The 24,937-nt window shown below is 37.8% G+C and overlaps 1 protein-coding gene across 2 annotated transcripts in view; it reads left to right on the top strand.

Moving 5' to 3' along the window:
• Positions 1-20,015, top strand: part of GMPS (guanine monphosphate synthase) — a 73,709-nt gene extending 53,694 nt beyond the window's left edge. For both annotated transcript variants that reach the window (XM_010844726.1, XM_010844727.1), the window contains exons 9-16: positions 741-914; positions 2,265-2,370; positions 4,612-4,727; positions 7,612-7,737; positions 10,398-10,513; positions 15,225-15,355; positions 16,308-16,480; positions 17,899-20,015. In XM_010844726.1, coding sequence (XP_010843028.1) covers positions 741-914; positions 2,265-2,370; positions 4,612-4,727; positions 7,612-7,737; positions 10,398-10,513; positions 15,225-15,355; positions 16,308-16,480; positions 17,899-18,000 — 1,044 coding nt within the window. In that variant the 3' untranslated portion in view covers positions 18,001-20,015. The remainder of the gene's footprint in view (positions 1-740; positions 915-2,264; positions 2,371-4,611; positions 4,728-7,611; positions 7,738-10,397; positions 10,514-15,224; positions 15,356-16,307; positions 16,481-17,898) is intronic.
• Positions 20,016-24,937: the final 4,922 nt, after the last annotated feature.

Raw genomic sequence — 24,937 nt, 5'->3', positions numbered from 1 at the left:
AAAACCATAGCTTTGACTAGACGGACCTTTGTTGACAAAGTAATGTCTCTGCTTTTGAATATGCTATCTCGGTTGGTCATAACTTTCCTTCCAAGGAGTAAGCGTCTTTTAATTTCCTGGCTGCAATCACCATCTGTAGTGATTTTAGAGCCCAGAAAAATAAAGTCAGCCACTGTTTCCACTGTTTTCCCATTTATTTTCCATGAAGTGATGGGACCGGATGCCATGATCTTCGTTTTCTGAATGTTGAGCTTTAAGCCAACTTTTTCACTCTCCTCTTTCACTTTCATCAAGAGGCTCTTTAGTTCTTCTTCACTTTCTACCATAAGGGTGGTGTCATCTGCATATCTAAGGTTATTGATGTTTCTCCTGGCAATCTTGATTCCAGCTGTGCTTCCTCCAGCCCAGCGTTTCTCATGATGTACTCTGCATATAAGTTAAATAAGCAGGGTGACAGTATACAGCCTTGATGTACTCCTTTTCCTATTTGGAACCAGTCTGTAGTTCCATGTCCAGTTCTAACTGTTGCTTGACCTGCATACAGATTTCTCAGGAGGCAGGTCAAGTGGTCTGGTATTCCCATCTCTTTCAGAATTTGTCCTTAAAGGAATTTAATTTGAGGGTTGGTGGATTTCATCTCCTGGTTAGTATTGCAAAAGGACTCTTAGAAATTTAGCTGTAAGTATAAAATTTTGTTGTCTTGAAAAAAAATTTGTTTGTTTTACTCCTGTTGATTATAGATTGCCAATGAAGTAATTGGAGAAATGAACTTGAAACCAGAGGAGGTTTTCCTTGCCCAAGGTACTTTACGGCCTGATCTAATTGAAAGTGCATCTCTTGTTGCAAGTGGCAAAGCTGAACTCATCAAAACCCATCACAACGACACAGAACTTATCAGAAAGTTGAGAGAGGAGGTAAAAGCTTTTGAAATCTTTACCATAAAGCCTCTTTCCCTCCTTCACAATTTTTAAGTGTACAGTTCAATAGTTTTCAGTATATTTATATTGTTGTGAAACAGATCTGCATAACTTTTTCATTTTGCAAAACTGAAACTCTGTACCTGTTGAACAACAGCTACCCTTTTCTCCCTCTCTCTAACCCTTGATAATCTACCATTCTACTGTTTGTTTCAATGAATTTGACTATTTTAAATACCTCTTATAAGCACAATCATAGTTTTTGTGTTTTTGTGACTGGCTTATTTCACTTAGTATAAGTCCTCAAGGTTCATCCATGTTGTAGCATGTGATAGGGTTTCCTTCCTTTTTAAGCTGAATAATACTCTATTGTATGTATATACACATATCACCAATGGGCATTTGGATTGCTTCCACTTTTTGGTTGCTGTGAACTTTGTTGTGCTGCTGTGAACATGGATTTGCAAATATCTCTTTGAGCCCCTGCTTTCAATTCTTTTGGAGATGTACTAAGAAGTGGGATATCTGAGTCTTAATGATAGTTTTATTTTTAGTTTTTTGAGGGACTTACTTAATGTCTCATCAGCAGCTGTACTATATTAAAATCCTACCAGTAGTGCAAAAAGCTTCCTGTTTCTGCGTACCTTGCCCAACACTTGTTATTTTCTGTTCTTTTTTTAAAAGACGTCCATCCTAATGGATGTGAATTACCTGTCCCTTTTTATTATTTTAGGCATCCTAGTAGATGAGAAGTGGTAGGTATCTCATTGTGGTTTTGATTTGCATTTCCCTAATTGGCCAACGATGTCAGTCACCTTTTATGTGCTTATTGGCTCTTTGTATATCTTTGGAGAAAAATCTATTCAGATCTTTTGCCCATTTTTAAATTGGCTTATTTATCTTTTTATTATTGAATTGCATGTGTTCTTTATGTAGTCTGTAGTCTGGTTGCTGGTTATTAGATACATGATTTGCCTTCTGAGGGTTGTCTTTTCACTTTCTTGATGGTATCATTTGGAGAGTTAATTTTTAAACACTAGTATGTTTTCTGATCGACTTATATTACAATGAGAACTAGATCAGAGATGTGTGGGTAAGTTTGCTCTGCTTTTTGTCTGTTTAAAAGGTTTGTGTTTAAAATGTATCTCAAAGAGATATATAAAAATCACTAAAATATCTAATTCCTTAAAAAGACAAAGGAAGAAATACTTTAAAAGATGAAGTTTTAAAAATGATTTTTAAAGGTAAAAGACAACAGGAAAAGTGAGTAATTTGTTGTTCTTTGTTTTTCGTGTCATTTTGGTTACTATTATAATTTGTATTAATTGGCCTTTTTCTTTCATGTAGGGAAAAGTAATAGAACCTTTGAAAGATTTTCATAAGGATGAAGTAAGAATCTTAGGCAGAGAACTTGGACTTCCAGAAGAGTTAGTTTCCAGGCATCCATTTCCAGGTAAGAAATGTAGTTCTGTTTGGTTTACCATTATGTCTTCATGTTGAACAAGAATCAATTCAGACATGTTTTGAAGTAATTTATCATCTTAGAGAATATGTAACTTGAAAGAAAGGAAAGGATGGGTAGGAAATAAACATTGTTTTTAGTGCCTACTGTATATATTTCATTTTATTAAATACTCATTTTTAATTATATGTATATTTAAGTGTTGCATTATCCTTGTGTAAATAGGTTGACATGTAATGTTGCCATCAGATAAGAAAACCAAGAAATATTTTAATAACATCGCCATATAATTCTCAGTGTTAGAACTTGGGTTTTTATGTTCTTTCTACTATACCATGATGTATTCCAGATAGTAATTAACTAGAAATAAGAGAAGTGTGACGCAAAGTAGCAAACTGAATGCTTCACCAGTGGCAACCCAGAACTGTCTCCTCGCCCTGCATCTTGTAGGGAGGCAGGGAGTTTTTTGCTCTTGTGTTTTAAAAGCTGGAACTGAATTGTGCCATATTTCCCCTTGCTGCTGAAACCACGCATAGAAGACTCGCTGCCTTTGTGCATTGTCACGTATCTTAATGTCAGTCCTTTGCTGTACATGACATAAAATAAGTTGGTTTTGTTTTAGTGTAGTACAGATTTTTTTTGTTGTTTTTTAGTTTTGCTTTTACAGGTGGTAGAGAGTCTTCCTGCAGTGTGGGAGACTCAGGTTTGATCCCTAGGTCCGGAAGATCCCCTGGAGAAGGAAATGGCAACCCACTCCAGTTTCTTGCCTGGAAAACTCCCATGGATGGAGGAGCCTGGCATGCTACAGTCCATGGGATCACAGAGTCAGACATGACTGAGTGACTTCACTTTGCACTTTAAAACTCAGTTCTCTGAAACCCTTATCCCCTGACTGACTTGTCTGAATGGATGAACCATTTGTTTTCACAGTGCTGTATGTAACTCATTTGTGAACAAATGAAAATATTCCATTTTTAAGTAGGCATAAAAATATTAATAATTAGAGGTGATATTTGTTAATTAGGACTGTAAGCAAGTCTTAACCTGTTTTTGTTTTGAGTTCTTGAGCATGGCAAGTCTTCTACCTCAGTTCCTATGTCTCTATGATAGTTATTAGGTGATGAGTTGAAAGTGATCTAATCAAATTAAAAAGAATAGTTAGTGTTTCTTGAGTACTAGTGTGAGCTAGGCATTCTGGTAAATATTTTGCATATTGTGTTATTTGATCCTCACAATAACAACTACTGTTATCCTCTTGTCCAGTTGAGGGAATTTAGGGACAGAGGCTAGTTTGCCAAAAGTTACACAGACTGAGTTTGGAACCAGGAGTCTAGCCCCACTAAGGCCTCCTCAGTACTGGTTACTCTTAACTACCATATTGCCTCCATAAATAGTGTTAGAAAGATAATGACTCACATGGAGATTAGCCCTTGTTTATGTTACTAACTTCAATTCTGGTATTCGAGATGTTCAGTCCCAATGTGTGTTGGCAAAGAATTGTGTCTGCAAGTAGTTTTAAATAGATTGGCACATAATTGTGTATTAAAAATAATTATTAGAGAATTTTGAGGTTCTTAATACGTGTACTATGAAAATAAGAGATGGAAATAACTGATATGAAGAGAATTGAGGCATTCTAAAAGTGATGAGTTGTATGGGAAACTCATAGCTGAATTTCATGTTAAACACTTTAGAAACCCTAAAGTGTATATGTCAATTATATTTCAATAAAAGCAGTATCTTGTGACACAGAGCTAAAAATATATCCGGTAGGGGAGAGGTGAGTATTGTTCATGAGTAGACAGAAGGCCACTGCACTTTACTGGATGCTATACATGGGCACTTACAGTACACGAAGTCACTGGATAAGTGACTCTCCCAAAAGTGGGATGAGATGGAGTATGAGGGCTCCAGCAACAGCCCGGGCCTGGGGCTTGCACCCTGACAGAGGCAGAGCAGCTGCTGGGGAGCTCGCAGGAGGAGGGGTCGGGGAGTGGAGCCGGGGGGCCGCTGGGGGCTCAGCACTGCCGCTGAACTTGGGGACCCCTCATGACCTGGCAGCCGCTCCAGTGCTGGCTGGAGAGTCTGTCCCAGGTGCCCATTTGTAGGGTTCCTTCCTCACACCCCTAGGAGGGGCAGCATCCAGTAAAAACTCTGTCCGGGGGAGGGGAGAATAAGATTTTATATTAAATATAACATTTATATTAAATATCATTGTACTCCCTTCTTTAGGTCCTGGCCTGGCAATCAGAGTAATATGTGCTGAAGAACCTTATATTTGTAAGGATTTTCCTGAAACTAACAATATTTTGAAAATAGTAGCTGATTTTTCTGCAAGTGTTAAAAAGGTAATTTGTGTTGAATTTGTATATTATAGGAGCTTTAACAAGATATAGCTAATCAGTACAAGGAACTGAATGGATTCTTGTTATATTTCAGTATTTACAATGAATTAATTAGGGTTTTATTACTTGAAAATTCAGAGATATTTAACCTTTGGAAATGACTACGAAGACAGTATTCTACAGAGGCTCTTAAATGCAGACTTCTCTTTTAAGCTATTCTGTATGTTTATCAGCTATTCTATATATTTTAACAGATTAGATACATTGAATTCCTGAAAATAAAATACTTGATATCAAGTATTTTAAAACACCCTTTCATATGTCTTGTGAGAAAGTAAGGGAGATCATTTTAGTTCCAAACTGAGGATGATTGAGAAGTCTTCAGTTCTTCTGTATATTTGGTGCTTAAAATTTATAATCTATATTAAAGTGGGCTTTGATTGGTAGTGCTTTTGAGTGTCGGAAAAGAAGCAATATGAATTATCTTCGGAGTCTCTTCAACTGGGCTTCAGAGAATCCCCATAAATAGGACTTTAACAAATATGAGCTTATAATAAAAAACTACAAAATACATCTAAAAGTAAGGCACAATGAATGAGAGCTAGTAGAAGGTGACCCTCAAGCACTTCAGATACTGGAATTAATAATAAATCATATATAAAGTACAAAGAATTAAAAGAAGCAATTGTTAATGAGAATAAGGTATATAAAGTGCCTGGGAGCTTTGAAAAAAAATTAAGTTCTAGAAATGAAAATAACTGAAATTAAAAAGAGCTAAAGAGAGAGTTAGTGAACTTGAATTATCCAGAAATTGGAACAAAGCATCAAAGAGAAAATATGATTAGAAGAGATTAAGACAAAATGAGAACGCCAACTTAAATGTATATCCTGAAGGAGATAGACAAAAGTATTTGCATTCTGCCACACTTTTGAAAGGGCTTCCCTGGTGACTCAGTCGCAGAGAGCTGGACATGACTAAGTGATTAAGCACAGCACAGCACACTGTTGAAAGACACCATGCCTCAGATTTAGGAAATATAGTACATCCTAATCATGGTAAAGGAGAAGAATTTGACATCTAATAGGCATAACTAATTGGGGTTCCCTGGTGGCTCAGAAGTGAAGAATCTGCCTGCAGTGCAGTAGCCACAGGAGAAGCGGGTTCAATCCCTGGGTGGGGAAGATCCCCTGAAAAAGGGCATGGCAACCCACGCCAGTATTCTTGCCTGTAGAATTTCATGGACAGAGAAGCCTGGCAGGCTACAGTCCATAGGGTCGCAGAGAGTTGGTCACAACTGAAGTGACTTGGCACACGCAGAAGCATAACTGTGGAAACTACAGGCTGCCAAAGACAAAGCAACTGCATAAAGGAAATACTATTATGCAGGCTGTGAAAGGAACAGTAAAAGCAGGAAGAATGCAAAATGCCAAGAGAAAATACTTGTGAACAGTAGTGAACAGATAAATCGTCTCAAAGAACTTGGGCGAAATAAAGATGTTTTCACAGAAACAGAATTTATTGCCAATAGTCTATTACTTAAGGAGCTAAAGGCAGTGGTTCTCAACCCTGGTTGTATATTAGATTCAACAGGGGAAGCTTTTGAAATATACTGTGCTTGGACCCCTTCTGCCTAGAATTTATTTAATTGATGTGTAATGGCACCTCAGTGTACTAGGTAATTTGAGTGTGTAGCTAGGTTTGAGAACCACTGTTTTAAAGAACTGACTAGAGAAGAAGGAATGGAGGAGCCTGGTAGGCTGCAGTCCATGGGGTCGCTAGGAGTCGGACACAACTGAGCGACTTTACTTTCACTTTTCACTTTTCACTTTCATGCATTGGAGAAGGAAATGGCAACCCACTCCAGTATTCTTGCCTGGAGAATCCCAGGGATGGGGGGAGCCTGGTGGGCTGCTGTCTCTGGGGTCGCACAGAGTCGGACACGACTGAAGTGACTTAGCAGCAGCAGCAGCAGCAAAGAAGGAAGAGGATCCTAGTTTGAATGGTCTGAGATACAGGAAGGACTGATAAGCAAATAAAATGGTAAATGGGTAAAATTAAACAGGCTGTATAAACTGATCTCAATTTTGGTGTTTATTTTAAAAAAAATACAACATACAGCTAAAATAGCTTGTAAGCCATGGGAGGATTGATTGGAGTTAAAGAATTCAAAGACCGTTGTATTGCTTGCCAGATGAGCACAGATTGATTCTCTTTTGTTAAAGATCCCCACTTAAGGGGAGCCGCTAAAGAATGAAAATAGAGGGTTTAACTTCACAACTAGTAAAGGGGAAATAAATGAGTTGGGAAAAACCATCAGTTCAGAGAAATGTAAGAAAGGAGAAAGAAACATAAAAAGTGGACACACAAATAGAAACTACTGAATAAACTTGTAAAATGGAATTAAACCTTATTATTAATTAAAAGACTAACATCTTTAGTTAGGACATAATTGTCAAACTAGATTGAGGAGTAAAATCTAACTATAGTCTGTTTAGCTAGGGATAGAAAGAGGGAAGGTAAAAGAATAGAAAAGGATAAAAGAATGGAAAAACATAAATTCATTTCAGACAAAGTTGACTTTATAACAAAAAATTCCCCTGGAGATAAGGAGAATTTGACTTGTGAGGTGTCCCTTGCCGGTGACAGAGGAAAAGGCTCCGTGTGTATAAATCTTATCTGTATTTCCTGTCCTAATATTTAACTTTTCATAGCCCTGGCCCTCAGAGATGAAATTCTGACAATACTGCATAGCACACACAAGTTAGAAATACCAAATAGAATCTATTGCTTATAAACTAGAAAGTATAGATACATAAGACAGTAATACCAAAAGAGTGACTGCCTTATTTCTTGAAATCCTAAGAAGTATGTCTTTGGTTTTCTTAGCCACATACGCTATTACAAAGAGTTAAAGCCTGCACGACAGAAGAGGATCAGGAAAAGCTGATGCAAATTACAAGTCTGCACTCACTGAATGCCTTCCTGCTACCAATTAAAACTGTGGGTGTGCAGGTGAGTTGTGTGAATTCACTGACCTGTGACATAACTTCTGCTGCTCTTTCTGCTAATATTGAAATAAGAATGACTTACAAAAAAGAAATATGAAAGTGTATACAAGTTTAAAAATGTAAAAAGGTAATATTTTATGAATGCTTATGGAGTGAATAAGGTTGTAGGAACTAAATATTCAGGCTGAGATTTTGTAGTTTCGAAACACCTATCATCTATAACCAATAGTAAAACTTCAAAGAATGAATTGTCATAGGATTGGCTTGCTTTTGCTTTGAAGGACAGGAACTGAGAGGTCATGTCCTCATTTATCCTTCTTGATGTGAAATGTTCTGTGGCTTTAGAAGTCTCTGACTGCAGGAAAGGCCCTGGATGCCTGTTCTCGGCTTGTGTTTTCCTTAAAGCCGTGTCCTCTGCCTCTTCAGCATGTCTTCTCTCTTCCTCTGAGCTGTGATAATGTACAACTAACATTTTCAGTATTTGTTGTGCAGTCTTTCCAATTGTAAAAGCATGTGACTATAATATAGTTCTCATTTTTGAAATACTATTCATAAATAGATTATATTAAGTTTGTCTTTGTTTACATGATCATCAAGTGAGTTTCTAGGGGGAAAGGCTTGGGAGGATAGGGAAGGAGTAAGGTTTCTTTTCTGTGATTAGGATTTGAAGTTAAATGGAAACCAGAAAAGGTGTCAGTAATTCTACTAAAAATTGTGTGAGTGCCAGTTAGTGGGTTAATGTAGTTATAATGTTCTCTTAAAGTAGAATTAAGCGTGAAAAGAAATGTTTTACAGATCTAACTCTTTTCCCTAAATATGTGACTCTGAGCCCATTCTTTTAAATTCCCCTTTCTCCTGAATTCATGTAGCCCTGTTTGTAAATAAACAGTAAAACTTCATTGTTCTTTTATAATTAAACTAAAATATTTTAGTTAATGGAAATGATATGGGACAGTTATTTCCCCCTTTCTCCCTTTTTCAGGGTCCTTATGTGAAAGCTACTTACATTGTTTTTAAATCAAGTTGAAATAACTGTTCCTGGAATTGTAAAAATAATTGTCTTTCAATGGTATATAGATTATCTCATCATAGATTCATTTTGAAATTCATGATATGCTATTTCAGGCAGATATTACCCTACTTAATAAAAATAGAAGAGCAGACAGGTTGACCCCCTGCCCCCCCAGTTCTAACAAGGTCTGTTATAAAAAACTTGCAGCTCTGTATGCTGACTTCTCATTTTTTGATAAGTTCATAGATAATACTATGGATAAATAAATATAATTTGTAGGATGAATGATTTCTTTTTAAAAAATGATTTAACATATGCACACTACTATATATGAAATACACAACTGTAGTACAGGAAACTATAAACTGTAATGGAAAAGAATCTGAAAAAGAGTATGTATATGTTTGTATAACTAAATCACTTTGTATACTTGAAACTAACATAGCATTGTAAATTAACTACACTTCATTTTTAAAAAATGACGCTTATTCAGGCTCTGTTACTTTTCCCGTCAAAATAGAAGTTTCTTTTGTTGTTATCTTTTAGTCTCTTAGGTCTTTGGAGCTGAGGTTTAGAAATCCAGATAAAAATCATAATTCATGGTTAGTGTAGCAATGAGGTTTATTTTCTAAATATCAAAATAAACTACTTGTTAAAAAAAAAAAGAAAAAGGCACAATACATTTAAAAACTAAATCTCCCTATTTTTGCTCTATAGTTAAATGTCCTTTCAGAATCATTTAGAATGAGAATGAAAGGAAATTATTTGACACATTGTACATCACCTTTTTCTTTTTAACCGAGCATCATGAACTTCTTTTCATGCCATTGCAAGTAGATTCTTATTGTTAACTGTTGCCTTATATTCCATGTATGATTATACCATCATTTATTTAATAATTCTCCTACCAATGGACATTTAAACCATTTTCACTTTGTCATTATTATAGGCAAGTAATCTTATTTTTTCAAGGAGTTATTTCATGTGTTTCAGTAATATTTCTTGGATTAAAGAGCATGTGTGCTTTAAACTTCAATAGATACTATTATATTGGCATTCAAATAGTCTGAATTCTTATATTCTCAAGTTTACTGCATATTTGGTAATTATTTAATCTTGTAAGTTACTTTTCAGTTTTTTACAAAGCAAATTACTTGGATTAAACAAGACAGATGAAAAAGGAATCAGTATTATCAGTTTTATTCGCTTGTTTTAAAATTTGCTTTCTTTACTTATTTTAAAACTAACTCATTTTAAAGGAATAAATTATTTTTATATCTGACTTGAGAATCCTTTATCCATCTGATAAATATGGACACATCTTGTCTCCCAAATTAGGTGTGCTGGCTATCTGTATGTAGTTAAGCAGATATTTGGAATGAAATCCCAATGGATCTCATGTGTATGTTGAATAAATTGTTGAAATTACTGTAACACTTTATAATGTCTAAGGTGATTTAAGTAGAATTTAGTGGGGAATTTTTATTTAGGATTTATTTATGTTGTTAGCAAAATATCCATATATATTTTTAGTCAAGCATGTTTTTGTTAAAAGTACTTTCCATGGTGTCACCATGCAGGAAGTATTTTCCATTCCATCTTTTGATTTATATGAAATCAATAAAAATTATCAATTGTATTTTTATTTTTAGGGTGACTGTCGTTCTTACAGTTATGTGTGTGGAATCTCCAGTAAGGATGAGCCTGACTGGGAATCTCTTATTTTCCTAGCTAGACTTATACCTCGTATGTGTCACAACATTAACAGGTATGTTCTGCAGCTGGCAGTGGGGTGAGATGTAGTATAAGGCTGTGATTTTTTTTTTTTTAAGGTCTTCCCATTGTTGAAAGACAGTTTAGGTCACAACCCAGCAGGTATTTAATAATACTTTGTATTTTGTTTGTTCATTGCAGTACAATCATCTACTTATTAAAAAATTTTTTGAGGTAAATAGGATGGCTTTTATTGAATAGTTTTAGTATGAAATTTAAAGACTTTAAAAATGTCTGATTAGCAACTTACACTATTTGTTTTATGATGTTTTATTCCAGAAAGATTGAAAAAAATGTACAAGTTACTTACTATTAGGGACTTGGTCAATTTAATAATCATTACAGAGTAAAGATACAAACACACCAGATATCATTAAAATAACTGCCTTAAATGTTTTAAAAATTTTGAACTTAGTTCTTCAGATCCAGTTTTCCTTTAATTTGCACATAAATTCCTTATGTCAGGTATATCAACAGCTGATTTATAACCTATATGTAATACTCAGTAGCATTGTCTCCTTTACAGTTCAAAAATCTTACTCATTTAGTACCAGATTGCTAATTAAATGTTATTTCACAGTTTTTTACTCTTGTCTATTTCCTTCATGAGTATTAGGCAGTTGAGAATCAAAAAGGATTACTTGAGATTTCAGTTTACTCAAATTAGCTACAGCGTTTATAAACCTATCTGTTGGTGTTTACTTAGTGGGGTGTGTACATTTCTCTTTTTTTGGCCGTTCTTCATGGCTTGTGGGATCTTAGGTCCCTGACCAGAGGTTGAACCCATGCCCTCAGCAGTGAAAGTGCAGGGTTGTAACCTTTGGACTACCAGGGAATTTCCATGGTGTGTGTATTTCTGTACTGTTGTGGCTAGTGTTTTTGGCTGTTGTTGGCCTTTAAGAAAAGAAGTCAGAGGGAAGTCACATTTTTACTAATGGGAACATGTTAAAAGGCTTGCGTAGATGAACCAAAGGCCTCCAAATATAGATACACCTTTAATACACTGAAAAGTGAATTATTAATAAATAATGGTAAATTTGTAATTGCCTATTTTGAATGGAGGTAATTGTCTTGGTTAAAATAATGGTTTAAAATTCTAAAATGCTAGTACCTAAATAAACTTCATTGGTCATACAGAAAATTCCCTTTCACTAAGTTTGGCTCCATTGCTTTACTATATAATTAGTATATTTTTCATTTTGCAGCATTCTTATAGTTTCATCTGTCTCTGTCCTTTTCTTTTACCAAAGGGCCCTTACCCTTGTTTAAACTTTATCTCTATCCTTTTGTATTCTATTCTTTCTGCCTGTCTTTTCTGTTTTTCCTCGTTTTTCTCTCCCTCCATTCTTAATCCTTCCTCACTTCCCAAAAAGGAAAAAAAAAATCAACAACCAATAAACAAAAAACTAGATTTTAAAAATATGAACCTAGCAAGCCCCTGAAAAACATATTTGGTGATTTTTAAATTTTTTGGGGGGGAGGGACTGGAATTTAAGTAACTTTTTTAAAAAGCTTTCAATTTTTGCCAACCCCTGCCCCGCCCCCCTAGTTTGCATGGTGGAATCTTTGTGTAGAGAGGGACGGTTCCAGTTTTTCTGTCCTACACAGGATGGAAGACAGCTTGTCTCTGTACATATTCTATGACCACTCTTGTTTGAAATAAATAAGACAAAAAGGAGCAAGTTAATGGCATTCTCTTGCCCAGTTGCTTTTTCCTCTAAGGATTATGAGCTCTAGGAAGCATATTGCTTTAAAGTGTGGCTTACTTTCAATACCTGGGATGAAACTGTTCCTGTGAAAGTATGTTTGGAAGGAGGCAGTGAAGTAGTTGGTGGTTTTGATCGGATGCTTTTTTCTTCTGTATGTTTGTTTTATTCTAAGTACCTATTAATAAGAAGGGGAAAAGGCATTGTTAAACTTGCCCTTGGTAGTTGCAGGGGAGATTTATTTTCTCTGCTAAAGACAGATATGGCTAAGGAAAAGGGATAGTTGCCTGCTGGCTGGGACTGGATTGGAAAGAGCCAGGTGGCACTTGTCTCTATCCCCTTCTCTCTCTTGTTTTCTGGGTGAAGGTTATAGAACAGATTCCCCAAATCAGCAATAAGATTCCCCTTGAGTTGTTGTACTTATTTGATACTAATTTCTTTAAGCTATCTTCCAAATTCTACTTTTATTAATTAACATCTGCAATGTATCTTCATAATTTTCAGACATTTACTTGAAGCCGTAATGAGTCATTCCTTTTCCAACAAGTCTTACTTTGGTGACATTTACCCCCCACCCCGCTTACTAGTTATTTAAATTTTTGGCTTTGCTGGGTCTTCGTTGCTGTGCAAGGGCTTTTTCTAGTTACTGCTGGCAGGCTTCTCATTGCAATGGCTTCTTGTTGCAGAGCACAGGTTCTAGGGCCTGTGGGCTTCAGTAGTTGTGTTGCATAGGCTCAGTTGCTCTGTGGCACGTGGGATCTTCCTGGACCAGGATCAAACCCATGTCCCCTTCATTGGCAGGCAGATTCTTAACCAAAGGACCACTGTTTATTTTAAGAATGGCTTCCCTGGTGCCATTCTTTTATTCATGAAATATGTACATAGTGAAATAAGAATCTTTCTTTGGGATCAGTGTTCTCCAAAGTGTAAAAAAAAAATGTATAGCTTCATCTTGGAGGTGACCAGTGCATATTAGCATATTACAGTGTCTGAAGTTTTGTTATCAGTCAGTTCAGTCACTCAGTCTTTGTGACCCCATGGACTGCAGCACACCAGGCCTCCTTGTCCACCATGAACTCCCGAAGTCTACTCAAACTCATGTCCATTGAGTTGGTGATGCCATCCAACCACCTCATCCTCTGTCATCCCCTTCTCCTCCCACCTTCAATCTTTCACAGCCTCGGGGTCTTTTCAGATGAGTCAGTTCTTCGCATCAATTGGCCAAAGTATTGGAGTTTCAGCTTCAACATCAGTCCTTCCAATGAATATTCAGGACTGATTTCCTTTAGGATGGACTGGTTGGATCTCCTTGTAGTCCAAGGGACTCTCAAGAGTCTTCTTCAACACCACAGTTCAAAAGCATCAATTCTTCAGCACTCAGCTTTCTTTATAGTCCAACTCTCACATCCATACATGACCACTGGAAAAACCATAGCTTTGACTAGACGGACGTTTGTTGACAAAGTAATGTCTCTGCTTTTTAATATGCTGTCTAGGTTGGTCAAAACTTGTCTTCCAAGGTGCAAGCGTCTTTTAATTTCATGGCTGCAGTCACCATCTGTAGTGATTTTGGAGCCCCCAAAATAAAGTCAGCCACTGTTTCCCCATCTATTTGCCATGAAGTGATGGGACCAGATGCCATGATCTTCGTTTTCTGAATGTTGAGTTTTAAGCCAACTTTTTCACTCTCCTCTTTCACTTTCATCAACAGGCTCTTTAGTTGTTCTTTGCTTTCTGCCATAAGGGTGGTGTCATCTGCATATTTGCATTATTGATATTTCTCCCGGCAGTCTTGACTCCAGTTTGTGCTTCATCCAGCCCAGCGTTTCTCATGATGTATTTTGCATGTAAGTTAAATAAGCAGGATGACAATATACAGCCTTGACGTACGCCTTTTCCTATTAGGAACCAGTCTGTTCCATGTCCAGTTACAACTGTTGCTTCCTGACCTGAGTACAGATTTCTCAAGAGGCAGGTCAGGTGGTCTGGTAGTCCCATCCCTTGAAGAATTTTCCACAGTTTGTGGTGATCCACAGTCAATGGCTTTGGCATAGTCAATAAAGCAGAAGTAGATGTTTTTCTGGAACTCTCTTGCTTTTTCGATGATCCAGCAGATGTTGGCAATTTAATCTCTGGTTCCTCTGCCTTTTCTAAAACCAGCTTGAGCATCTGGAAGTTCATGGTTCATGTATTGTTGAAGCCTGGCTTAGAGAATTTTGAGCATTACTTTACTTGCGTATGAGATGATGCAATTGTGCAGTATCTTGAGTATTCTTTAGCATTGCCCTTAAAACCTATTTATTTAATTCATTTTTCCCCCATGCTTTTGTGAATTGATTTCCTAGGGCTACCATAACAAATCACCACAAACTAGAAGGCTTAACACAATAAAAATCTATTACGTCACAGTTCTGGAGGCTATAACTCTGATATCAAGGGTGGTGTCAGCAGGGCATTGCTCTCTCTGAAGGGTCTAGGGGAGCATCCTTCTCCTCTTCATAGTTTCTTATGTTTGCTGGCAGTCGTTGCCTTGAGGCGGTCGAACTCCTGTCTTCATCTCCATCTTTACATGGCCCTCTCTTCTCCGTGTGTCTGTCTTTCCAGATTGCCTTTTGCTTAGAAGGACACCCACCAATCATTGGATTAGCCTCCTGCCCCCGCCCCAGATTATGACCTTTGTTCGATTACATTTGCAAAGACCCTGTTTTCACCCCCAGATTCGAGATGAACATGAAGTTTTGGGTGTACTTTTCAATCCAGTACATTAAATGGAAAGAGGATTGTGATAACTCAAGTTTATCTTCACACTAGTATTTCAGAGAATGTATTTTGAGAAAGGTTCAGACAACAGGTACCTTCTATAATCCTGTCCTTCCCATTGGGGATTTGAAGTGGGTAAGAGATGGGCCTAAGAACAAATTCAAAAAATGTTATTTTATGTGCTTTGTTTCCTCATACTAAAATGTGTTGTCTTTATCATTTTCACTTCCTTCCTTCTAGAGTTGTTTATATATTTGGCCCACCAGTTAAAGAACCTCCTACAGATGTTACTCCCACTTTCTTGACCACAGGGGTGCTCAGTACTTTACGCCAAGCTGATTTTGAGGCCCATAACATTCTCAGGGAGTCTGGTAAGTTGCCCATTTTGTTCATCACTACATGCTTCAACTAGATTTTGAAAGCTTGGCTTCATGATTTTTAGTAGGAGGATTCAGCTTTTAGTATTATTATTTTAATTCTCTGGGTAGTTCTGTGACATTGTTTTATCTGTATAGAATTTACTCATATTTATGGTCACTTGTAGACATGCACAAAGTGACAGAAAATTTGAATTGCTCAACTCAGATGTTCCCAGCTGAGGTTGAAGATGGGAGTCCTCTGTCTTCTTGTTTCAGCTCTGTTTCTGTAAAAAGTGTCTTTTTTGTCATCTATTTAATGCCATGTTGTTTTGCATTTTCATGCTTTTTGTTGGTGATTTCACTGTTCAAAAATGTCCTCTAAGCTTAGTGCTGAGGTGCTGCTGACTAGGTTCCTAAGCACAGGAAGACTATTATGTGCTTTACTGAGAAAACTGGTGTGTTAGATAAGCTTCCTTCAAGCTAGAGTTACAGTGCCGTTGGCTGTGAGCTCACTGTTAATGAATCTACAACAGATATTGAGCAAGGTGTCTTTAAACAGAAAACACATAAAGAAAGGTTATATATTGATCAGTTGATGAATATGTTATGACTAGAGGGTTGCAAAAATAGGCTTGCAAGACCCTAACTCTGGATTCCCTCTAGGGTTAGTGGCTCAGTATTTTCTTATACAGTGTTTGCAGTATAGAAGATAATTACATGAATAATTAATTGACTTATATGTATAAAACATCACTGCAGTCATTAGACTCTATAATTTGTATTTGTGATTGCATTTGCTTACAGTACTATGAGAGTAGCTGAATACAGTACATGATGACAGTCCTAAGAAGAGCTGTGTCTGTGTGTGTGTGATTTTAGATCCTGTCTGGAAGGATTTAATTGAACTGAGAGTGCTTTCCTATGGCATGGTGATTGATTCTACATGTTAACTTCCTTTCTCTAGGGTATGCTGGGAAAATCAGCCAGATGCCGGTGATTTTGACACCTTTGCATTTTGATCGGGACCCACTTCAGAAGCAACCTTCTTGCCAGAGATCTGTGGTTATTCGAACCTTTATTACTAGTGATTTCATGACTGGTATACCTGCAACCCCTGGCAATGAGATCCCCGTAGAGGTAATATATACATTTTTTTCTGATGTACGTATTTAATACCTTAACATTTTATAATAATGGTGAATGGGATAGGCTGTGGCAATGTTATTTCTGAGGTTGGTTTTCTGTTCATAAAATAGGCTCTCATTTTTTAATGTCCACATAATTCATTATTTAATACATTGTAGTAGGAAAAAGCCCTAAGTTTATTAACCTCTCCTCCAGATGTCTGATTATTATGTGGAGACTCCCAACTCTAATCTATCTTTTTATCTAATCGTGCCAATCTCTGCCTTATATATAGTGTCCTCCAAGTAGAAAAAGAAAACCCTAGGAGTGAAGAAGAGTTGATTAGATATAAGGATGAGATTTAATAGTATTATGGCCAGGCACCCATGAATTTCTTAATGCTCTGCCAACTAGCAATTACAGTTTTGATCACCATCTTCTTTCTTGTTATCCCTCCACTAGAGTATTCTTTCCAGAGGAGCTGTTTCTAAGATAGCAAGTAAAAGTCAAAGCAAGACTTTATTAGTTGTACCACTGTTCCAGAACTCTGATACAGGGCTCTGATTATATTACTAGCTAGTATAGATATGTGGATTGGAGAATGTGGCTTAGAGTCTGTTTTCCCTTAGGCTTGCATTTGCCTAGTTTCTGGCCAGTTAGGTGACAAGGCCGTCCTCGTCTATACATGTAGCAATGATTATTATTACCTGTGTTATGTGCCACCTTAGTGGCCTCGGAGTTGTGAGCTGCAGAGAACCTGTGAAGCGTTGTTTTCCACCCATGAAGTCACATGCTTGGATGCTGTAGCAGGGTCAGGTTGCTATAAATGCTTCTAAACATTTGCTGTGGACCAGTAACACCCATGACTTGCAGACTGCACTTTGAGTACTACTGAATTTAAGTTACTTATATCTGTAGAGTCACTACGTAAAGTAATCATAAATGTGTCCCGTATACCTAGAAAGTGAAAGTTGCTCATTCGTATCCGACTCTTTGCAACTCCATGGACTGTATAGCCCATGGAATTCTCCAGGCCAGAATACCGGAATGGGTTGCCATCCCCTTCTCTAGGGGATCTTCCCAATCCAGGGACAGAACCCAGGTCTCCTGAATTGCAGGTGGATTCTTTTTTTTTTTTTTGGCTGCACCAGGTCTTTAGTTGCAGCATGTGGGATTTAATTCCCTTACCAAGCATTGAACCCAGGCCCCTTGCATTGGCAGCTTGGAGTCTCAGCCACTGGACCACCAGGGAAATTCCCACAGGTGGATTCTTTACCATCTGAGCCACAAGGGAAGCCCATATACCTAGAGAACAGTGGTGAAAATAGATTGTGTTTTAATCTGAAATTACAAATGAAATTACAAATTCTAGCTCTGTTGAACATGCAGTGGACTCTAGCTCTTTATTTATAATCTTTGTTTTATAACAGGTGGTGTTAAAGATGGTCACTGAGATTAAGAAGATTCCTGGTATTTCTCGAATTATGTATGACTTAACATCAAAGCCCCCAGGAACTACTGAGTGGGAGTAATAAACTTCTTGTTCTACTAAAGTTCCGTGTGCAGTTTAAATTGTTTAGAAACCATTCCCAGTATTGAATGCAGTACTGTTAAAAGTGTTACTGGAGCAACCACATCACATCTGAATTCTCTGCAGCAAAAGTCTACGGCTTAAGAGCTGAGCTGGGGATAACTAAAAGGGACTGAAGAGTTCGTACGGGTATAATCAAAGCACCATTGCCTACACTCATACAGACTGACACTGCTTTTGCCTTTACCTCTGTCTCACTTGTTCTTTATGTATAAACTCACTGTGTCTATTGATGTCTCTGCAATCAAAGATGTATGGAAGTGGGTGAGTTTGGGGGCTGGTAGTGGACTTCTGTCCCCTTGCCAGTTTCTAAGAGATATTAGAAACACCATTATTTACCAATGTGACTTAGGATGTATACCTTTTGGCAAAACTGAATTTCCCTGTAAGTAACTTTATTTCTCCAGGAATGGGTCAACATACCAGATAAAGATATGGGTGGGCTGTCCCACCCACTTTTGCAGGACACTGAGACCATAAAATGGTAAGCTACCTTAAGATGGAAAAGCACCAGGAATTTGTTGAAGTACTTTGGGTTTTATGTCCTTGCAGTCATGGGAGGAAGGAACTGTGAATGGTCTCCATTTAAAATGTTTTCAAATCATGCTCCACGTTGCGCTCTGTCGACCTGTTCATTAGTAAGGAGCTTTCTCCTCCCGGTCTTAGGTCGCAAGCTCCCATAGCCTTGTAGAGGAAGTTTCTGTTCTGTCCACAGAAGAGACTGTCTTTGGGTCTAGTGTAAAGTTCAAGCATTTTTATCTCGTTTGGCCAGAGTGAAGCTCTGAGATCACAGAAACCATCATGCATGCCCACAGCTTACAGATGCATGCCTACGGTTTATATAATCTAGTAAAGAGCTGTAAAATGAACTCTTGGTGTAATCTATAGATATTTTTTTTAATGCACTGCTCCGAAGATTGTGACCTGTCTTGGCCCATGCCAAGTATTGCCAAACTTTGTACTCCTTTCTACCAGCTGTAAGAGAACATTCAAGAACTGGTATAGGACTTTTGCCATTGCCACCAGTTTCTAACAGATGCTTTTATAACATTCATATATGCACTATAAAAATAGACAGTACTAGATTTGAATTTTACAATCATTTATCTCTCAGTATTTTAGTTGATGTTACTGTTCTAAAATGTTACCTTGTATTTTCTTATACGAATTCCATCTCAAGTTGCTGCCTCTTTTATGTAGTCTTCAAGATTTTCTGTATTATTAATCAGCTATACAAATTTGTTTGGACTCCACTCTTAGATAAATAATAAAATTACGCGTGGCAGAAGTCTTCTTTCATTCTGGTTGGCCCAGGGTATAAGAAAACTGTGTTCCTGGACCAGCAAGGGAAGAGCTTCTGACTGTTGTAACTTATCTGTATCTGAGAGAGAGCAGTATTTGACTTCTACAAAACTTGAAGGGTTCATTCTCTGTCCTAACAATGAGGTACTCATAATGGCCTTTTACAGAGAAGGGTATACTAGTGGCCTGGCCTTAACAGATTTGAAGGTGCGTTATTTTAGAGCTGAAATAGACAGTATATAAAAGGCTTGTAAGCCTTTGTGTTTATGTGACAAAAGAATTCCTCTTCTAGCAAAAGTGTCTTATAATTTTGTATTCAGACAAGTAATAGGAATCTAGGAAGACTTTTTCCCTAAAGTATGTTCTGTGGAACACTGTTCACTTGAATGAACGATGAACATTGAACACCCTTCACTCAACACTGTTCCACAGAGATAAAGGGGTAGGTGGTTGTGTAATTTTGGGACGTGCTGCTCACTTGTCCTTCCGTCTTGGAGATTTATGGGTTACATTATCTTCAAAGCTCTTAAGAAATCTTGAGGTTAGAAACAGTTGTTGCTTTTTTTAACCTAATTATTCCTGATATTTGTTCACTATACCCCCTTTTATATAATCCTTCTTAATAATAAAATTGGAAAAATTGCTTCTCCAAAACACTTGTCGACATGATATAGTAAAAAAACAATTCTAGAATTCAAAGATTTCTTAATATTTAGTACCCTGTGTTTCTTTGCAAAGCACTTTTTTACTTTGTGTCATGTAGTATTGCTCTATACCTTCACAGTATTTTATACAGGGGCCTGAGAGGAGTCAAGATTTCAGTGCCATTTTACAGTTAAGGAAACAAGCTCAGCTTAGTAGTGGTTACCTGAAGAACTTCAGAATTAAATGTAGGGTTTCCCAGTTATTCTTTCTTTAAGTGAATTTTTGAACCTATTTTAAAAATTACATAATTTATATAAAATTACATAAACTTATGGGATGGTTATCTTTGACCAAGGCTTTGGACAGTGGCTCCTTGTCTAATTAAACTCCTCATTGTTTATCCTTGACAGCTCATGCCTGCACACCCTTCATTTACCACTTAGCTAGGACACCTCTCCATCTGAAAATATATTTTACTAGAAGGAGGAAGGCAGGTTAGTGAAAGCATTTATTTCTAAGATTGTTGTTGTTTAGTCGCTAAGTTGTGTCTGACTCTTTGCAACCCATAGCCCACCAAGCTCCTCTGTCCATGGGATTTCCCAGGCAAGAATACTGGAGAGGTTGCCATTTGCTTCTCCAGGGGATCTTCCCGGCCCAAGGATCTAACAGCGTCATCTGCATTTGCAGGGGGCTTCTTTACCACTGAGCCACAATTTCTAAGATTAGTAGGCATGAAAGAAATTTTGAGAACCAAATATCTTGTCCTAGCTTTGTGGCCCCATCTGTGATCAACAGCTCTGCTAGAAGTAACAGGTTGGTACAGTTGCTGAGAGTAGGTCTTTAAGATGTATCTGGGAGATAAGGTTACCCACTCATTCCCATCTTTTGCCTTATCCCTTATCCTAAAATAGGTACATATGTGTAGCCAAACAAACATTGTAAAAGTTCATTTCCTTACTGTGTTTGGGCTTATCCCTTGATAGCCTGTTTTTATTGAGTAACTTACATCAGACCTCTAGAGAGTGACGGCATTCACAGTAGCTTTCGTTTTCATCTTTAGTGCTTTGTTTTGCCATTAAACAGCTATGTGAAACTGGTCAAGTAATTTCTGGTTTTTTACATGTAAGATGAGGCAGTTGAACTATATAGATATCAAATCCAGCTCTAAATTCTTACTTTATAAATAAGAAAAAGCATAGCAGGAGATAGAATGGAGAAAATGGGATGGTTTTAAGTGCTTTTAACATCAGATTGGATCCAATCAAATGTAAACATCAAAATATATTGTAAAATCAGATGATTAATTACCCTGTTTTGAACCCGAGGCATAGATCAAGGTTTGACCATGTGAGAATCTTCTGTTGTGGCCGTGACGCTTGGCAAGGTAACTCATCAACAATGTGATCCTAGTTGGCAGTCTCTTTACTGTGTGTTTTTAGAAAAGTTGACAATATGCTTTGACTTTGAGACCTATGAGAAGTCTCCCGTACTGAGTTACATAGGATCCAGGTCTTTTGGTCTCTCCACTGAAGAGGTGATGCTCCAGGGCTCTTCAAGGTGAGGCTTAACAGGAAGTTCTCAGTGTATAACTTAGCATGAGGGAAAAGTGTACTTTCAAGGTGTTATTCATCTTACAATAAGTGAGTGATTAGTTCCTGAAAACAGTGCTGTCTCCCTGAAATCCTCTTGATACTCTCATTCCCAGTGTTAAACCTGCTTCTTTCTACCTTTCCAAACAGCTCCCTTTGCTACTCCCCACACCTTCCTTCTCTCTCCCCTTCCCTTGAATTCTCTTTGAAATAGGGTGTGAACACAGCTTGGCTGTTACCTCAGTAGGTGCTCCTTTCATTGGCCCCAATTAGAATTTAATAGAGAACTGAATACAGGTTGGATGTCTCTACCCTCGGAAAGTTACTGAAGGGACGCACAGATACTGTAGGGAACCACGGAGTCTTTTTCACCAGCGTGGGACTTTGATAACAATAATGGTGGCATCTGTGACTATTACGTTTCCAAAAATTTCTTCTGGAAATGACAGAAGATTTGAAATCCCCCAAAGCTTGCCGCCATGAAATTAAAAGGTGCTTGCTCCTTGGAAGAAAAGCTATAACCAACCTAGACAGTATGTTAAAAAGCAGAGACATTACTTGATGGTCTGTCTAGTCAAGGCTATGGTTTTTCTAGTAGTCATGTATGGATGTGAGAGTTGGATCATAAAGCTGAGCATCAAAAAATTTATGCCTTTGAACTGTGGTGTTGGAGAAGACTCTTGAGAGTCCCTTCAACTGCAAGGAAATCAAACCAGTCAATCCAGAAGGAAATCAGTCCTGAATATTGATTGGAAGGACTGATGCTGAAGCTGAAACTCCAATACTTTGGCCACCTGATGTGAAGAACTGACTGGAAAAGACTGATGCTGTGAAAGATTGACGACAGGAGGAGAAGGGGATGACAGAGGATGAGATGGTTGGATGGCATCACCTACTAGATGGGCATGAGTTTGAGCAAGCTCCGGGAGTTGGTGATGGAAAGGAAGCTTGATGTGCTATAGTCGATGGGGTCACAGAGTCGGACACAACTGAGCAACTGAAATGAACTGAAAGACTGCCAAAATGCCAGCACTCAAAACCCCAGTCTTACATACTGAAGAGGCTTGGGTATACCACCCAGTTCTAACCTTTTTCAGTGGTTCTCAATTCTGGATGCCTGTTGTTACTACTTGAGAAGTTAAGTCTGTATAATGCCCAGACCCTTCAATCAAATCAGTTAAATTAGAACCTTGGTGAGGCCCAAGTATTGACAGTTCAAAATCTCCCAGCTAGAGTAAGTTGTTACTGAGGGACAGGCCTGGCGTCTCTGCTGCTGCTGCTAAATCGCTTCAGTCATGTCTGACTCTGTGCAACCCCATGGACTGCAGCCTACCAGGCTTCTCCGTCCATGGGATGGACGGAAGCAAGAACACTGGAGTGGGTTGCCATTTCCTTCTCCATGGCGTCTCTAGTTGTAGCTTAAAATCTTGGTCAAACCTATAGGTGAGGAGACCCTAGATACTGTCTTGATAAACATCTGTGTAGCTAAGTTAGTTTAAAGCTAGGGACCAGACTCTGGAACTGACTGCCTATACAGGTTTCCCCACTATCGAAAAGTAGGGCTTTGCTGTGAAACTTTTTCATAAGCCAAAGGGGTATAAAGCAAAGAAGCAGTCACCTTAGGACACATCTTGCCAGTGATGTACAAAATAAACCCAGATAAAGCATAGATGCTCACACAGTTAAGAGCCACTGTAGCTGGTTGTTCCCAGGGAAGGAGCTTGGCAGTATCCCTCTTGCTGCTTGGGGTGTGCGCTGCTGCTGCACCAGTTCACTGCAAAACAAACACTGATTGTTTTCACTTTTCATGCTTTTTATATAAGGAACAATCCTTTTCCAACTTACTTCAGCTTGGGAAAACAGGATCTACTGCTCGTCTTTTGCAAAAGGGCAGTGGTGTCAAGTGAGGTCCATGCAGCTACTACACAGACATCTTCCTCTCAGTCTCCTTAAAGAGAGATCCACCCCTGTGCAGCAGCCAGGTCTCCAGATGGGACTTTAGCCAGATTAGGAAACCTAGAGTGAGCTATGCCTGTTAACCAAGTTATTACTCAGCCTTCTGGAGCCATGTCATTTTGATATAATTCTCTAGAGAGCTCGAAGTGACTAGAAATTACCTGTAACTTAAGTTCCCAGAATGAAAATGAGTGGTTACATCTTAATTCACCCATTTAGGGTCTTTGTTCACTGGTGAATCCTGAGGCATCCTTTGACATTGTTAAGGACCCCTTGATTGGCAAAATCAGGAGACTTGGGTGGGGGTGGGGGGAGTTTGGCTGTTTCTTGGGTGTACTAAGTTCAGTAGCTCCACAATCCTTTGAGTATTCCAGGAAGCCCGGATCTTGACTAATCCAAGTAGAGTATATGCCTTTGGAGAATACAAATGTTTAAGGTAAGTAATTTTCTGATTTTGAATCTCCTATGACCGTTGTTTTGATATTAAATGAAGAAGTGAATGTAACCTTTTGAACAGATTTTTTATAAAGAAATATTTTGTTAATCAGTAACTAGTGTAGTTGTGAAATACTATGTAATTGTTCATGGTATACTGAAATGTCAATTGTATGTTGTTGGCAACGTTAGCATAATATAGCTTTGTTAAACTAATGTGAAATGACTTCAGTGGGTTTTTGTCTTTGGTATACATCATAAAGGAGGAAATGATGACTGATAATTTGTCATTAAGCTTCAGAGTTAATGAGAAAGAAGAGAAGATAGGATAGACTATTGGGATGTGAGAAGGAGGAAATTTCATTTGCTGTCAGGTTTCTGGATGATAAAGTTAATGTTTCTCTTAGTTATATAGGAGGGTGTTAGGGTTTTACCTGCAATGTTAACAGTGGCTGTAAAATACTGGGTAGCTTTCTATTTAAATAATTGGCTAAAGGTGTTTGTGTTTCCAAAATTAAAGTTATATGTATGTACACACACATGCTTATTTGATTTCTTACTTACTCATTTGTATTTGATCAAAACTGTTCTCAATTTCTTAAAACATAAATTGTCTTTACTAATTTAATACAGCAGGTGGATCTTTTTCATTGTTTGTAACTGTTAGCAGAGTTGATGAAACCCATTAAAGGAGATGTTTATATTCGTGAATTACCAATATGAAGGTTAGAGGAATTAACGTGTTCAGAAACTGAACTCAGTCATTTTCAAGTAACTACATTGCTCTGGTAGCTGGATCCTTTCAGATCAATGACCTAGTCTGGCCTTCTGCTGAAGGAGAAGACTTTGGTTCAACTGTATTTTGTAAAATTTTTTCTGTTTTACCATCAGTTCAGTTCAGTCAGTCAGTCGCGTCCAACTCTTTGTGACCCCATGAATCGCAGCACACCA

Source organism: Bison bison, unplaced genomic scaffold (assembly GCF_000754665.1).
Source record: "Bison bison bison isolate TAMUID 2011002044 unplaced genomic scaffold, Bison_UMD1.0 scf7180017864207, whole genome shotgun sequence".
NCBI lineage: Eukaryota > Metazoa > Chordata > Mammalia > Artiodactyla > Bovidae > Bison > Bison bison.
The sequence above is the reverse complement of the archived record's forward strand: the minus strand, read 5'-3'. Positions and strand labels throughout refer to the sequence as shown.